General features: G+C 41.5%; 1 protein-coding gene across 1 annotated transcript in view; it reads right to left on the reverse strand.

The window, feature by feature from the left end:
• Positions 1-16,137, reverse strand: part of LOC308051408 (F-BAR domain only protein 2-like) — a gene marked incomplete at its 3' end in the record, with an annotated part of 153,515 nt that extends 137,378 nt beyond the window's left edge. The window contains exon 1 of the mRNA XM_080361838.1: positions 16,105-16,137. Within this exon, the coding sequence (XP_080217964.1) occupies positions 16,105-16,134 (30 nt within the window). The 5' untranslated portion in view covers positions 16,135-16,137. The remainder of the gene's footprint in view (positions 1-16,104) is intronic.
• Between the last annotated feature and the right edge of the window lie 205 nt (positions 16,138-16,342).

The raw sequence follows: 16,342 nt of genomic DNA on the forward strand, positions 1-16,342 counted from the left end.
CAGAAACACTCTTTTCCGTCAATAGCAGGAGGAGTTAATCCCAGAGGACTGCAGAGCTTACAGTTATGGCAAATGGACGTTATACATTATCCGGAGTTTGGTAAATTGAAATATGTTCATTCCTCTATTGACACCTTTTCAGGTGCTTTGTTCGCTTCTTGTCACACAGGGGAGAAGACACGTGATGTTCAAAAACATTTGATGCGTGCTTTCGCCACCTTGGGTATACCCTCTCAAATAAAAACAGACAATGGCCCTGCGTATGTCTCGGGCGCTATAAAAACCTTTCTTGACTCCTGGGGTGTGACCCACATTACTGGCATCCCTCATTCCCCTACAGGTCAGTCCCTGATTGAACGCTCTCATCAATCTTTGAAACGCTTATTACAACAACAGAAAGAGGGAGTAGGGACTGCCACCCCTGAGGAACGTCTACAGAAAGCTTTGTATGTTTTTAACTTTTTAAATTGTTCTTTGTTAGATAGCAACCCTCCGATAGTCCGACATTTTAACATGAATGCTTCACTTGAGGTGTGAGTCAAGGCCCCAGTATTGGTTTGTGATCCAGAAACAGGTAAAGTAATGGGACCGTATCCCCTTATCACCTGGGGCAGAGGCTATGCTTGTGTTTCCACAGAGAAAGGCCCTCGATGGATTCCAGCAAAGAGTGTACGACCCTTCCGTGAATCCCTACCACAATCATCCGGAGAGAACTCTGATCACTCTCCAGACCAGCCTTTCGAGCAACAAACTGGTGAATCTCCTGAGGACACTGGTATGACGGTTGCTTAGAAAAGGAAGTTGATGTAGCTAAAGTTTTGCTTGTCACAGGGCACAAACCATTGGGGAGTAGTTGTTATTTACATGACTGTATAGATTGGGCCTATTTAGTGTCCAAAAGGGTAGAGGAGGTGTTAGTTTGTGATCTAGAGTGTAGTAAAACAAACCTGGTGCCCGCTATATGGGCTGTTCTTAAACAAGATTGGGATCAGACGAAAGAAAGATGCAGAAAACGATTTGCATGGAAACTAAAGAAGGGCAGAAAGTTGCTTTTAGAATAATATTTCTTTCTATGATTACGCCAGAGGTTGCGCGAAGCCAACCACTCTTATCTGTACTACCCCAGGTTAATGTATGGGTAACGCTAGCAAATATCACGGGACAAGATACCTTGTGTCTCGCTACTGCCTCTCCTAATAATCCCTTTTCTACATGCCTTGTAGGATTGCCATTGGATAAATGGCCCATACCTGATAAGGTGGGAAAAGCCTTTCCAACCTTGGCCCCCAATTTAACGGATAGCTGGGATGCCTGGACCCCTTTTCTCCCGCAGGCTACTTTAGAGCCACAAGAAATTGAGTTGCTTGGATCAATAAAGATGGATTTCTGTGTTAGGTTTAACTACACAGGAAAAAATCAGTCTAAGGCATGGGATGTCTCTCCTGTCCATCCCGTTTTTAAAAATACTACTACTTGGTGTAATTACACAGCAACAAACTTGTCTAGATCTAGCAATGCTCCACTTTTATTACCATCAGGGATATTTCTTATTTGCGGGGATAGAGCATGGCCTGTTATCCCTTCTCATATAAAAGGAGGTCCGTGTAGCCTTGGACACCTTTCTGTCCTGACTCCTAATACATCCATGATTTTACAACACCGTCTTTCTCACAGAACAAAGCGTAGCATCCATGCATATACCTCTGATCGTGATGATAACATGAAGTTTTGGTCTTTTAGCCAATGCGTTGTCGCCTCTCTTTTGACACCTGGAGCTGCCGCTGGAAAAGCATTAGCAACATTAGATAAGCTTGGCTGCTGGCTTGCTAAACAAATGAACGCTAATAGCAATGCATTGTCTGGTCTTTTATTAGATGTAGATAGTGTACGCCATGCTACACTGCAAAATAGAGCTGCTATAGATTTTTTGCTTTTAGTGCAAGGCCACAGTTGTGAGGATTTTGAAGGCATGTGTTGTATGAATCTCTCTGACTGCTCAGAATCAATTCATGCTAGTATTCAACAGCTTAAAGCTGGAGTCTCTAAGCTTCAACAAAATGATAGCTGGGATTGGTTAGATAGGCTTTTTGAAGGATGGGGATTGTCAGGATGGTTAAGGAGTCTTGTGAAGATGGTTGTATATGCTTTGGCAGTTTTTATTCTCCTGTTACTCTTTTTGCCTTGTTTGTTGCAATGCCTACAAAAATTGATTTCGCGTTCTATAAAAAGAGTTCTTATTGTGCAAAAGGAAGGGGGAGATGTGGGACAGGATTTGGCTGGCCTCAGCAAAACTCCCAGCACTTATCAATTGGTAAAAGGAGATGTGCTGGAACTTGTTGGTCACAGGCCATGGGAAGGATAAAGGCAAGAACCTTACTTAGAAGGAATAGAGAGTGCTGATTCTATGTTAGTAAAGTTGTAAAACAGTTGTCCTGTAAAAGAGGAACTGTTGTTCTTGCACAGGGAAGATTGCTTGAGTTAAGGTAGTAACTGTTTAAGAAAATGTCTTAGCATTAGCCAATCTGTAAATGTCTAGTGTACAGTGTAGACCAATCACCTGTAACACGGTAACAGAAACACCAAACAGCTTGAAGCACGTTGCTGAGGAAAACTATAAATGTATGTGAAGTACACTAATAAAGCGGACATTTTGTTTGCATCAAACTGCGTCCCGTCTCCCAATCGTGGCAGATAATAGTCAGCAGACTGTACAAGGCTTGGTAGTCTCTCAGTGATATTCCTGATATGAGCCCTCAGTAAGCAGTACACCTCTCTAGAGAGTGTGTCATGTCAGCAAATGGGTGCCTCTGTACCTCTCAGAAGAGAGTTGCCTAATACTATCACCCATTGCTTTTTCTTAGTTGCACTGGTTGTTATACAGGGAGCAGACTGGGCTGCCTTACTCAGCTCCAGTATCTCTCCTGATGTGACAGGTCTTTCCTCTTCAGTCTGCAGAGCAGTGAAGCAGTTCTTCAAGGGCACCTCAAGCTTCAAAAAATTCTCTTCCTCCTGCTGGTCCTTGCCATTGCGAGCTTCTGTTCTTCTACATTATTGCCTCCCCACCTTGTGGGAGATTTGAGGGATTTTCTTGAAGCTAATGTGTGGATGGGTTTCTATTAGATGGAGATTTGTTAATAAACTAGCCAGGCCCAAAAGAATTTCAAGGCCACCTTGGAAAGCTGAAAACATGATGTAAATCAACAGACCTATTAGCAGTGAGACTCGGCTGCGTGGAAAGCTTGTGAACATAGACAATATCCAATCAGCTAATGCATACTTGGAGTGTGGATGTGTGATCAGGAAATAACTGCATATATAATTCACTTGAATTCATATTGGATTGTGTGGAGTCCATGATTTTTTGCCCTCGCAAGTGGTGATTCCGACGTGATCCATAAGGAGAATTTAAGGAAGGGGGAAGACCGCTGCGGGGAGCGAGCCCCAGGCTGGAACGGCTCAGCTGGACCATGACTGGGACGCAGTCTGCGGGCTGCGTGACTCCTGATTGATCGCTACAGAAGCGACAGAGGAGGGATAAAGGATCCGATATCGTTGCAATGGACACCCAAGGAGGTGAGCAGCTGGGGGCGAGAGGAGATGCGACAGAATATATCTAAAGAAGAAGAAGAAATACTGCGTCTCCTCTCGCATATTCTCTCTATGAGAGGGGTGAAGTATGAGGAGAGTAACCTCAAAAGACTCTTAATTTGGTGCGGAGGCAATGGGTTTCCTGCTGATCTGTTAGAAGCTTTTCAAATACAGACTTGGGAAAAAGTTGGAACTGTGTTGTGGAAGGCAATCAGTCGCAGTGAAAAAGATATTCTCGGCCTTGTAACCGCCTGGAAACTGATAATTACTACACTGAAGCAACTAAAACCTGAAAAGACTGTTATGAGCATTAGTGACTCAAAACTTAAACTTGAACTTTGGAACGATATAGGGCAGAAATTATGGGATAAGGTCAGCAATGGAGATAAAGAACCTAAATCATTACCAACTACATGGAAGCTTATAATTACCACCTTAAAACATCTTAAGGCTGAATGGTCTGCTGCTGCCAGAATTTTTGCAGCATTGCAGCCTGATAAGTATCCTGAAAGTCACTGTGAAGTTTACCCGGTTCGTGTCTTTGATACCCTCCCTATTCCATCCCCTGTTGTGCCTTCGGCACCCCTGGTACAGCAGTCTGGGGCGGGGGGGGGAGGAAAAATGCCGAGCGGGTGGCCTCCTGTACCACTGCCCAACCCTGGTGAGAACAAGTCCACAGGATTGGAGTCAGACGATTTGCCCAAAGAACCTGTAAAAGCTGAGAATGATAAAGTCGTAAACAAGTGTACTGTCAGTCCTTTTACCCATATTTATCTGCCCTTACCGCCTTTTAACCCTCCAACTTCCATGAGAGAGCAGGAGTCACTGGATAAGAACTGGACAACAGAACTGCGTGACAGATTAGATCAGCTAATAGGGAGTGAAGCCAGCAGTCGGCAATACAGTCATGCTGATCGTGATGAGAAAGGGGGTGCTCCTGGGGACTCAGGTTATACGAATAATTATGATGCTAGAAAGTATTGGCGAGAATGTGCCCTGTTCCGAACCCCCCTGTTACTAATGATTCTCCAGCACCATTCAAGTCCGCATTATCTGATGACTCGTATGAAGATGAGGTTGTGCAGCATTTTTTTTTTTTTAAAGTTAAAGAGTATGTGTACGTGTTGCCCCGAGATCAGATAAAAACCATGAAAGACTCAAGCAAAATTAGACCTATGCAATGTAACAGCTATAGATCATTTAGGACAGAATGATGGGGACTCGTTGAAAGGGGCAGGTATCCCACAATTCTTGGAACAGACACTAATTGGCACACCACAATTACAGGCACTATTAGTTTCTGAAATCCTGAGGCAGTCAACAGACCTTGCATACCAAGCTATGATAAAGGTGCCTGAAACCAACAAAGCAGCCAAATCTTTTATAACTACTTTCAGGGTCCCAGTGAGAATTACATGTCATTTAATGACCATCTTCAAAAGGCCATCAATAAGCAGGTTGAAAACTTAGAAGTTAAGGAAGCACTGGTGTTGAAATTAGCAGTAGAGAAGGCTAATGTTTGCTATCAACGTGTTATCTGCGAGTTTTACAGTACATATTACGTGCTTCTGTGTATTGCGTCTCTGAAAATCAAGCAGCTTGCCAGGAATGTGAGTTAAATGTTTTACTGGTTCTTGTTAGAATTGTTTCTTTGTGGTATAAGTACACCGTAAAAAATCTTCTCCCCACTTTTCCCACTCGCGCTGCAAGCAGCCCTGTGCTTCCCCCCTTCCCTCCCTCTTCTCATGCTTTTTACTTACGAGATGGGGTCAGGAATGACTGTTTTCAGTCGTGTTCCTAAGAAATCGGTATTGGGAGGTGTTTTAAAACATAGGAAAGCACTTGGAAATATGAGGAAGGAAGATCTTGTGAAATATTGTAATTAATGGCGGCTGCTGTATAAGTTAAATGAATGGGAAAAATGTCCGGAGAATAGAACCTTGAAGTATAACACTTTGTTGCAATTAATGTTGTTTTTAAGGCGAGAAGACCAGGACAAAATAAATCTCTACAAGAGATCATTAAATCATTTCAGACAGTTTTACAGGCGGAACGGTTAGAACTTCAACAAGCTGAGAATTAACTGATATCACACAGGTCATAGAAAACTTGCTGAAGTCTGCAAGATGCCTTCCTCATTAACCTGTTTTCTTTGTAGGTATCTGTTTAAGAATATTACAGGTCTTTGTCTGTTATATAGTACAGTAAGTTCAAAGACTATTAAATCATGAGAATCTGTCAACTCAAAATGTGCGTTTTCTGATAATACAGAAGATCATGAGTAATTTAGTTACTTACTGCATGAATGTGATGATAAGATTTTGTGTGTAATAGCTGTTACTTTTCTTTCTAGCATGCTAGCTTTATTGCAACACCCAGACATGCGCAACTCTGTGATAGGCTGTGTCTCATCTCCATGTGCTGGATTTGGCTCTTTTGTATGCACACCAATTAAAGAATCCTGGTTTTGGGATAACAGTTGTAGAGCACCAGATGAGGCACTAATAAAAGCCTTGCCCAGTCCAGCTTGCTGCGGCGGCGGGGGGGCAGGTGCCGATTGGGCTCCAGCGCGCACTGACCTGTTTTGTCAGGGAGACCCAGCGGTGCCTCCACCCGACTGAGCAGTAAGCGGTTCAAAGGTGCAATGCAAACGATACTGTACTCAAATGTGGCTTAAATGTGGAATTCTGGGGTTTAATGCTGTATTGCAATTAATGTTGTTCTGCAGAACTTTGGAAAAAAATGGGCGAAGTATGGTATTGTACGTTAATTTGCTAATTTTGAGACCAGAAAAGAATTTAAATTGTTCAATTCTGATTCGCATTGAAAAGAAAAAAAAAAAAAAAAAACAAAAAACCAAACAAAACAAAACAAAAAACAGAAACAAAACAAACACCTAAATGCTACGATCGATGTGAACTTGGTATTGTATGAGGTTGTATTTAAAAGTTGCTAGAATATGAACTGATTTGGATCGAGGAAAATGGAATAATGGATTGATGTTCAATATACTGTTCTTTGACATCTGTAAATTGTAAAAGGTAAATGGGACTGAGGAATGTAATGACTGTTGAGCTAATTGGAATTGCGTATAAAGTGTATTATGGTTGGAATGAAATGGGAAAACAAAAAAGCAAAATATCCCAGGCCTGTGTCAAGCTGCAAGATAAACTCAGCTCATTGAGGAGTTTGCTCACTGAGGAGTTTGCCAGAGCCTCCCACTTCGTACCAGCGATTATGCCACCTGCATGGCCTTGGCTACATCTGAACTGCAGCAAGAAGAGAAAGAAAGAAAAAAAAAAAAGAAAAAGGAAAAACCTGGTTGCCCTCTGCTAAGCAGAGAAAGGAGGGCTTTACTCCCCCCGCTCTGTCTTTTATTTTTTTTCCCTGAAGTGTTATCATCCATCCTTGTTGTGGCACTGCGCTGCTTCTCGGCTTTGAATCAGGGTTTGTTGGTGCTGTTTATTTTTGCTTCAGTCTTGTTTCTTAGGTTTTGGCACATCTGTGGAGAGAGCTCATCATTTTACCTCCTTGCCGAAGTCAGTCTTTTCACACTGGTCATCTTTAGGGGGTCAGAGTGCTCAGTGCTTCTCTGGGTCAGACTGGTACTAATTTGGGTGTGGAGTGGAGCCAGACTGGTTTGATGTGGAGTTCGAACTGATTTGTTTTCATGCTGGGCTGGAGATCCTGCCATCTCAGATGGGGGCGAGAGGGAGGTTTTATTCCCTCCCCCCAGCAACGTTACTGCTAGAGAACTGTAATACTGCATGAAGGAGTCTGAGGGTTGAAATTTAAAGGCATTGCCAGTGGATCCATAGTTCTAATGAAGCTGGGAAATTAAACCAAAATTTTTTTTAACAGACTTATTCTGTGGTAACTAGTTGTAAGAGACTTCTTAATAAATTCACCGTGCTAGCTTTTGAGGTCATGGGAGAGAACAAAAGAAAAGCTGTTTTTTGAGACCAATGGAATGCCAAATTTGGAACAAAGTTTTACCATATGAATTCTTGTATTTGCCAGAAAGCCCTATACCTCTCTTGGGTCAGGATTTGTTAAGTAAATTCTAAGCTCAAATAACGTTTTCTGAGAATTCTGTTTAGTTGCATGTCCTACAAGAAGCTGCTTGGATGGTGCAGATCTGCTTGCTGCAGGTGAGAAATCTCCAAGGAAATTTCAAATGCTGTATTTCCACTAATATTAACAGCCAATGTTTCGATAAAGCAAACACTACACTGATAGAACTGAAACAGGACTTCAATCTGGTAAGGGAAAACAATATCCAAGAAATATGACAGCTACAATTGAGTTAGAAACTTTGAGGAATGAATTTATGACAACCTTACAGGCTGACTGCATTCGATTGGACTTGCAGATTTGTCTGTTTATAGCTACAACATAGAAACAACCTGTGGCTATTGTGGGACAGTATGATGAGAATGCTAACAGACTGACAGACCGATTGTTACTCTGATCAAGAAATGCAGGGAATTAAGTCTTAATAGGCCATGATCCTTTTGTCATGTATGTACCATTTGTGATATTTAATTTAGATTTTTTTATTTACAATCTATGTCCTTGTAAATTGCACTAGCTGGTTTTCTTAACAGCACGGCTTTTGGCATCCATAAATGTAAATTGCTGCAGAACCTGCAAGTCTTTAACATCAGGTCATAGGCCATACTTGTATTTGGTCTGATCCTACATACTTGCACAGTTTTTGTTGATGGTTCTGGGAAGTCTCATAAAGCTGAAGTGGTTTGGTGTGAAGATAACAATTGGCATCATTCTGTAAAAATTATTGAAGGTTCAACCCAATGAGCAGAACTTGGCACAGCTTTACATTACTTAGAGCTTTTTAAGGAGGAACCTCTAAATTTGATTTGTGATTCTAAGTACATAGTCAAGGTCCAACGCAAGTATCTGATTCCAAACTGGTTTGTTTTTTGTTTTTTTGTTATTGTTTTTGGTTTGGTTTTGGTTTTTTCTGTTTTTTTTTTTTAACAAAAAGGGGGGGAAGTAGGGAAAACACCACAAAACCAATTGTCAAAAGCATTGTATGTGATGAATCACTTAGATATAAGTGGTGCAGCCCAAATTTGCCCTGTGATGAAACACTTTGCAAGTATGACCCAAAAACATGCTAAATCAGAAAGAACCTACGTTAATTATGGTCAAATCACTAGTTAATGGTCAATGGAAAAGGCTACATCAATTGATAACCTGGGGAAAAAGGTTATGCTTGTGTCATTACAGGCCAAGGATCAAAGTGGATTCCCACTAAATGGGTCAAGCCATGGCTGAATAAAGACAACAAAGATTCAATGGATGCAGACGGACAGGAGGGAGATAAGTTGTGAGGACTGTTTCAGATGTAAACCATGGATCCTAATTCAGTGTTATAGATGCTCACAGACCTGGTGGTCTAGAAGCCTGTTAGCAAGCAGGTGGTGTACCTTCTGTGGAGAATGGTAATTCGAGCAAACAGCAGGAGAGCCAAAAGGGCGATATTACACTTAGATAGTCAGTGCAAAAATGAGGTAAAATTATGAGACATTCCTACCATACTATCTACTGCACTCTTTCTCCCTAGTCTAGCAGCTAGTAAAGCTTTAGGAGACATGTCAAAGTTAAGCTATTGGTCTTTTAAACAGGCTAATCTAACTTCTGAGATACTAACTCAATTAATAGTAGATGTTGATGGTATTAGGCATACTACTCTACAAAAATCGCACAGTTATAGATCTTCTACTTTTAACACTAGGTCATGGTTGTGAAGAATTCAAGAGAATGTGTTGTATTAACTTGTCTGATCCTTCTGAATCTATTCATAGTACTTTAGACAAACTAAAACAGCACGTTAATAAGATTGTCATAGTAGAATTAAGGTTTGACAAACGGTTTAAAAGCTTGGAAATAGGGGTAGTTGTTTGATCTTATTATGTAAGGCTTAGCTACATTATATGTAACTGTAATCATTGTTGTTAATCATATGTTGTACGCTGCAGCGTATATAAAGCGTGTTGTAAACAAGGCCTGGCTGGTTCAAAAACAAAAAGGGGGAATTGTGGGAGATTTGAGGGATTTTCTTGAAGCTAACGTGTGGATGGGTTTCTATTCGATGGAGATTTGTTATTAAACTAGCCAGGCCCAAAAGAATTTCAAGGCCACCTTGGAAAGCTGAAAACACAACATAAATCAACAGACCTATTAGCAGTGAGACTCAGGCGAGTGGACAGCTTGTGAACATGGACAATATCCAATCAGGTAATGCATGCTTGGAGCATGGACGTGTGATCAGGAAATAACTGCATATATAAGGAGGCTTGTTTCTGTAATAAATGGCTTCACTTGAATTCATATTGGATTGTGTGGAGTCCGTGATTTTTCACCCTCGCACCCCCTCCCTTCTGTGTGTGCCAGTGGGGGAGGTTTTGCCTGTTTGGCTATGGGCTGTGGGTACACCGCAGACTGCGCTTAGAACCAGCTATCTAACTCCTTCTCAGCCTCCTTAACGTTACACAGTATTCTCACCACCTCCTGCTGTAGGAGATCCTCTGCCTGGGCACATGTTTTGCTGCCAGGTCTGCTGCCTGTCCCTGCCTCAGGAAAAAGGTCTAGGCACTTCCTGCAGTCTGAGGTCTGCACTGCAGCCTCTCCCTTCAATAGCTCCATCTCTGTTGAGGCATCAGTTCCTGCTGGGGTAGATGGTGAAGACCCCCCAGCTGGAACTGCAGTCTTTGCTCTCAGATGAGTGCCCACTACTCTGCCTTCAGAGTCAGGTAGGATGAGTGCCCTAGACCCCTGCAGATAGTCACAGAATGGTGCCTGGTTCCTGGGTTACTTCAAGTCTCCCACTCAGCCAGTGGAATGCTCCTCCTTCGAAGAATTGCCCTCCCACAAGAACTGCCACACTAACTGCTGCTTTGCAAAACAGCAGTGTGCGTTAAGTAGCAATTGGTCAAATCATGTTGTACCTGAACTCTTTGAAAGGTTTAAGAACCTTGTGTAAAACCACCAATTTGAATGGGACACCTAATGCACATGAATAAAGAATTACTCTTCTAATTCTATACTTTGCACCCTAGCCTCTCTCCTCAGTCAACACAAGCCAGTTGTGAAATTTTCATAACAATAAGCACAGCATATAGTAGAGATGAGACATTCCATTCCCACTCAAAAGTGATTACCATCCACTGCTATGACAGACAGTGAAGTCAGATGCAGATTCCTCCAGAAGTTGGATCTTGGAGAAAGAAGAATCTCTTATCATTTATAATATCAGGTTACATGCAACAGACTTCCACATCAGTTTGAAAGACCATTCTGAATGCCATTTCAGGGGTAAAACAACATCTGTTGAGGTCAATCACATCATTACTCAAGCAAAAACAACTGTAAAATTGTATGAGAATGCAAAATGTAAGCAGTTCCCTCTCCATATAGGCTCCATTTAATTACTTTCAAGTTCATTAGCAGTTTTCTCCTTTTTCCCTAGAGCTAACAAAATTCTCTTTAGAAGCTGGTTTTTTTGTTGAGGTTTCCCATTTTACACTACCATAAGAGAGCTCTGCTGTGGACATAGTCTAGATGTTTCCTGACAGCAATTCATAAGAGGAAACAAGACTTCAAAGACAAGTAAACACTTCACTTACATAAGGGAGGCATTACTGACCAAGTTTGCATACAAAATAATAATCAGGGAAAAAAAGAGGGCAGACAGTCCTTCCATATCCCTTCATTGAGAACTAACTGCAATGATTTTCTCGTGGAAATGAAAGTAACACTGTCAGCAATTGTCAAGTCAGAATTCAGCATTTCCATAACTTGTACATAACAGGAAACAGATTACAGGAACTCTATTTTACTAAACTACTTAATAGACTTTGAAAAATGTTAAGAATAAGTTTGTGTTGTACATAAAAGATGATCCTGAATTAAAACCTTATGTTTGGTAAAATAGCAAAAAATTTCTGGGCAATCTGTGGCAGCATTTATTTCCTATGTTTCTAATCAAATTGTTGAAGTGGAAGCTCTGTCTACTTTGGACCAAAACCCTTCAACATTAACATATATTGGTGTAAAAAGCTAATACTCTCTATTATAGCTCTCTTTTTACCCAATGTAAACAAGTGCTTCTCAAATATTAAGGCAATTCTAAAGTTCCCATGACTGGTCAGATACTACGTGTTGAGCTAGTGTGAGAAGCAAGAAGAGCACAGCTGCAAGTACTGTTTTCACAGAAAAACAGAGCAGATGAGACAATAAAAGGCACATGCAGTTCTCAAACACATTTTGATTTGGGTCAAACTTCAGAAGTTTGATGAGAGAAGTTCAAAGAAAGTTTGTTTGTTTGTTTTTTCTTCCCCCAAATTCAGCAAGTAAAGAAACATTTGACAATAAGTGAACTACCATCATTTCAACCTATGCTTTTATAATGTACATTAGCAGTGATTAAGCATACACAATTATCCTTCACCCATATTCAACCCTTTAAATATGACCATATCACCACACTACACTACAGAAATAGAATGGACTGAGAAAAACTATACTTTTGATTATAAATTATTTAAGTCATAACCTGTTTAATCCTCTTCTTAAAATAGCCTACCAAGCCCACAACTTATTCTCCAGGAAACAGGCAGACAAATATTCAAACTGCAAAATTTGGAAGTAGTACTCAACCATAAAAAGTTTAGGTCCCTAATTTACTTTAAATTGTCATAAAATGAAAACTGGATCATCTCCAAATGAAGTTTCCAAAGTCTAGTTAAACCTTATTACCCATACTACCCTGTGTCCTGGTTTTGTTAAAAAACAAGTTTCTCTTTCAGTGAATTTTGCCTGTCAGCTAAAGCTTCATATTAACTGCATTTTCCTGGAGAACCAGACACATGTTTTGGTAAAACCTAGCAATGGAATGCAAACTTATTGATAAGCATGGATGGACATCTCGCGAGAGGGGCGACGAGGAACAACTGACCAACTGTGTATAACATTCCATTCACGTGAATACTTCATATAAAATGGGAGATCACGAGGATCTCGTCCCTTTTTTCCCTATGGCCGACATTAGGAGAGGACCTTGCTAGTCGTCCCTGCGAACTGAGGCCTAGTGAGAGACTGAATCCAGCTCTGGTTGGCTGTGGAGTCTAATCCAGGACTTTGGGTGCCGGCTCTCCAGTTGCTGAGACTTTCAAGATTGGTTTTGTATATTTTGTATTATTTTCTCTATTCTTACTAGTAGCATTAGTAAAACATCTTTAATTTTTCCAACTCTCTTCTCTCTGTCCTTCTTTTTTCCTCCCAATCGCCTCTCCCGAGTGGAAGGGGGGAGAGGGAGGAGCAAAAAGGGGGAAGTGGGGGGGAGAGGAGGTTAACAATACATCTGCCAGGGTTTTATTGTCACCCCGCAATCTTAACCCTCGACACCCTGTCAGACAGAAGAATTAAAAAAACATACCCCTAGCCAACAGATTATGCATGCAGAAATCCTAACACAGATAAATCATTATGGCATACAAGTTCTTTTGGTAGAAAAATTTCGCCTGTATCAAATAAATTCCAGAGTTGTTCCAGAGTTACACCAATATGCCAAATAATAACCGCAGAAAACCCATTAATTGGGGGAGGAAGCACAACTCCCTCATATAGGTGAAATAAAGTATTTGCTGAAACTAGGCACAACTTTTCAACAACTACAAGATTTGATTTATGCTGCTTAAAAGATAGCCTATTTAATAATTTACAAATTTTAGTGCAACAGAACAATAGAGACTGGGTGTACATTCTTGTAATTCTAAAAATGAAAGTTCACAGAATCACAGAATGGTTTGGGTTGGAAGGGACCTTAAAGACCATCTAGTTCTAATCCTCCTGCCATAGGCAGAGACACCTTCCACTAGACCATGTTGCTCAAAGCCCCATCCGACCTGGCCTTGAACACTCCCAGGGATGGGGCATCCACAGCTTTTCTGGGTAACCTGGTCCCAGTGCCTCACCACCCTCATGGTAAAGAATTTCTCTCTTGTATCTAATCTAAATCTACCCTATTTCAGTTTAACGTCATTAACCCTTGTCCTATCACTACATGCCCCTGTAGAAAGTCCCTCTCCAGCTTTCTGGTAAGTCCCCTTTAAGTACTGGAAGGCTGCTATAAGGTCTCCCCAGAGCCTTCTCCAGGCTGAACAATCCCAACTCCCTCAGTCTGCCTTCATATGAAAGGTGCTCCAGCCCTCTGAGCTAGATGCAGTATGCCAGGTGGGGTCTCACAAGAGCAGAGGGGGACAATCACCTCCCTCAACATGCTGATCACGCTTCTTTTGATGCAGCCCAGGATACGGTTGGCTTTCTGGGCTGCAAGCGCATACTGCCAGGTTGTGTTGAGCTTCTCATCAACCAACACCCCCAAATATTAACCAAAAGCAATCCTCTCTTTACTCACAAACTTAGAAAGACATATACTAGTCATTATGGTTTGTCCATTTGTATTATCAAATTCCTTTCATTCACCTAACTCCAGGTAAATGTAAACTCCTTTTAGATGCTCTGACAAACATGACTATAATTTTGTTTAAACTCTTGCTGCTTGCTGCAGCTTCAAATAAGTAACGTGTTTCATGCTTTCCATCTAGGCAATTATTTAATGGAGCCTCTATACATGAAAATATTCTTCTGGTGAATATTATGTTGTTATATTTTTGAAATATAACAGTTAACAGTAATTTTCATTTACCAAGTCTCTGAAAGATCTACATAAAGTTGAGAGCATCAAAAAAAGTAGTCACTTGATGTTTATACTGGCAACATATCTTCTTCAATTCTGAAAGTTTTGAGGAGTTTGAACATAAAAGCAACCTGGCAATTTCAATTTTTTTCTTCCAGCTTCAAGAAATTAAATAAAAATCAGCTCCGGAGAAGCTCTATGCATATGGAGAATAGATATTTTTATCTATACCTAGATAATTAGCAATATTTTTTTAACAAAAAAGATGACAAGTTGCCAACTCATGCTAAATGCGCACACAGAGGAGAGGACTGATCAAATACTGCACAACAGCTCTCTTGAAACTGAGCATCCAAGTGTATGCCAAGCAGAAGAGTAGCACAGTGTAAACAAGTGAATGGAAATCCAGGTGGAAACATGACAAGTCTCATTATCACTCATATCACATAAGTGTGTATGAGAATATGTATTACAGTTATTAGAGCAAGCCTCTTCACAAAGCTAAGATAATTAACCCTGGACACAGCCAGCCCTTGCATATTACAAAAGAACTTGAAAATAAAGGAATCTTTCTCACTGCCATTTTCAAAAATCTACAGGTAACACCAGCAACTAAAAAGATAAAATAAAAATAATTTATCAAAACCAATTTAAACACACATTTTTATATCCCAGAACTTCCACTTACCATGCACAGCATTACAATGAGACCAGTTTCGGCTATATATAGAACTTCCAAGTGTTGAAACAAATTAATTTAATACAATTAACAAATACGTATTAACTGGCTTAAAAGTGGCTTATTTTGGCAGACCTGGAATGGTTTAATAGAATCACAATTAACAAGAGTATCACCTGCACCAGTCAATTTACAAATCAAACTTAGGAATTGTTGCATAAGCTTTGACGTAAGTAATGCTAAGAGAACAGTAAGTCAATGAGCGTACACAAAGTGACAAAACCTAAGTATATATAATGGAAATAACTTAGAAGAACACTTACTTCAATGTTTCAGACCAGCTACAGTCACAATGAAGACAAGTTTCATTTCATACAAGGCTCAACAATCCAAATCCAGATTTTAGTTTCTCTCCGTGTATAGCTACCCAATTAAAAATATAAATATCTGCACAGAGATGACTGACAAACTATGTTTCTAAAACAGACTAGAAAGTCTGCTGTTTCTTTGGCTGGCTGCTGTTCAGGCTGTAACTTCTATCATACAGATGAGTTGTCAGTACAAAAGCATAAAATTCTGAGACACAGCTTTGCTTTTGAATGATAAACTCTAAGTTGTTACATTTAGTGCCATTACCCCAAACAACTGCATTGTATGGGAAGCTTAACAAGAGAGATCAGACTGCAGTAGAAGCCCCATCTATGCACCACAGTGGCTGCAAGAGTAAGACCCTCTAGCAAAGGGTCTCCCACTCATATCTGCACATCCCTTGGCCCAGCAAACCCTCTCCCCCATCGTTTCTCCGTAACGGACCACCGAGCACTGCGCCAAACAGAGGCAGAGCGATTCCCCCACGGCCCAGCGCGACCGAGACGAGTTAAGGCAAGCCCCGGCAGGCACAGGAAGACACCCCAGGAGGCACAAAGTGCCGCGCTCCCACGACAAGGCCCAAGCCCAGTCCCCAGGGTGGCGTAAGAGTCGAGGCTGTTCCTGCGGAAAGTACGCCGGCTGCACTGCACTGCACCGCACCGTACCGTACCGTACCGTACCGTGCCGTGCCCTGCCTGTCCCACCCACAACACGGAGGAACCGGCCCACGGCACTTCCCTACCCAGAAGCTCTCCACGAAGTACACCATCATCACGCCACCGCCCCGGCCCTCAGCGAGTCCAACCTCAGCCGCCGAGACGCAACGAAGGAAACGGGCGCCGCCGCAGCGCGCCACCCTTCCCGTTACGATGCAACCACCTCCTTCCACACAGCTTCACCACCCCCAACTCTGCGCATGTGCCCAGCTGCCGCCAGGCGCCGGGGCTTCTGCGCAGGCGCGTCGCTTGCTTGCTCCCTTC

The sequence above is a fragment of the Nesoenas mayeri genome (genome assembly GCF_963082525.1).
Source record: "Nesoenas mayeri genome assembly, chromosome: W".
NCBI lineage: Eukaryota > Metazoa > Chordata > Aves > Columbiformes > Columbidae > Nesoenas > Nesoenas mayeri.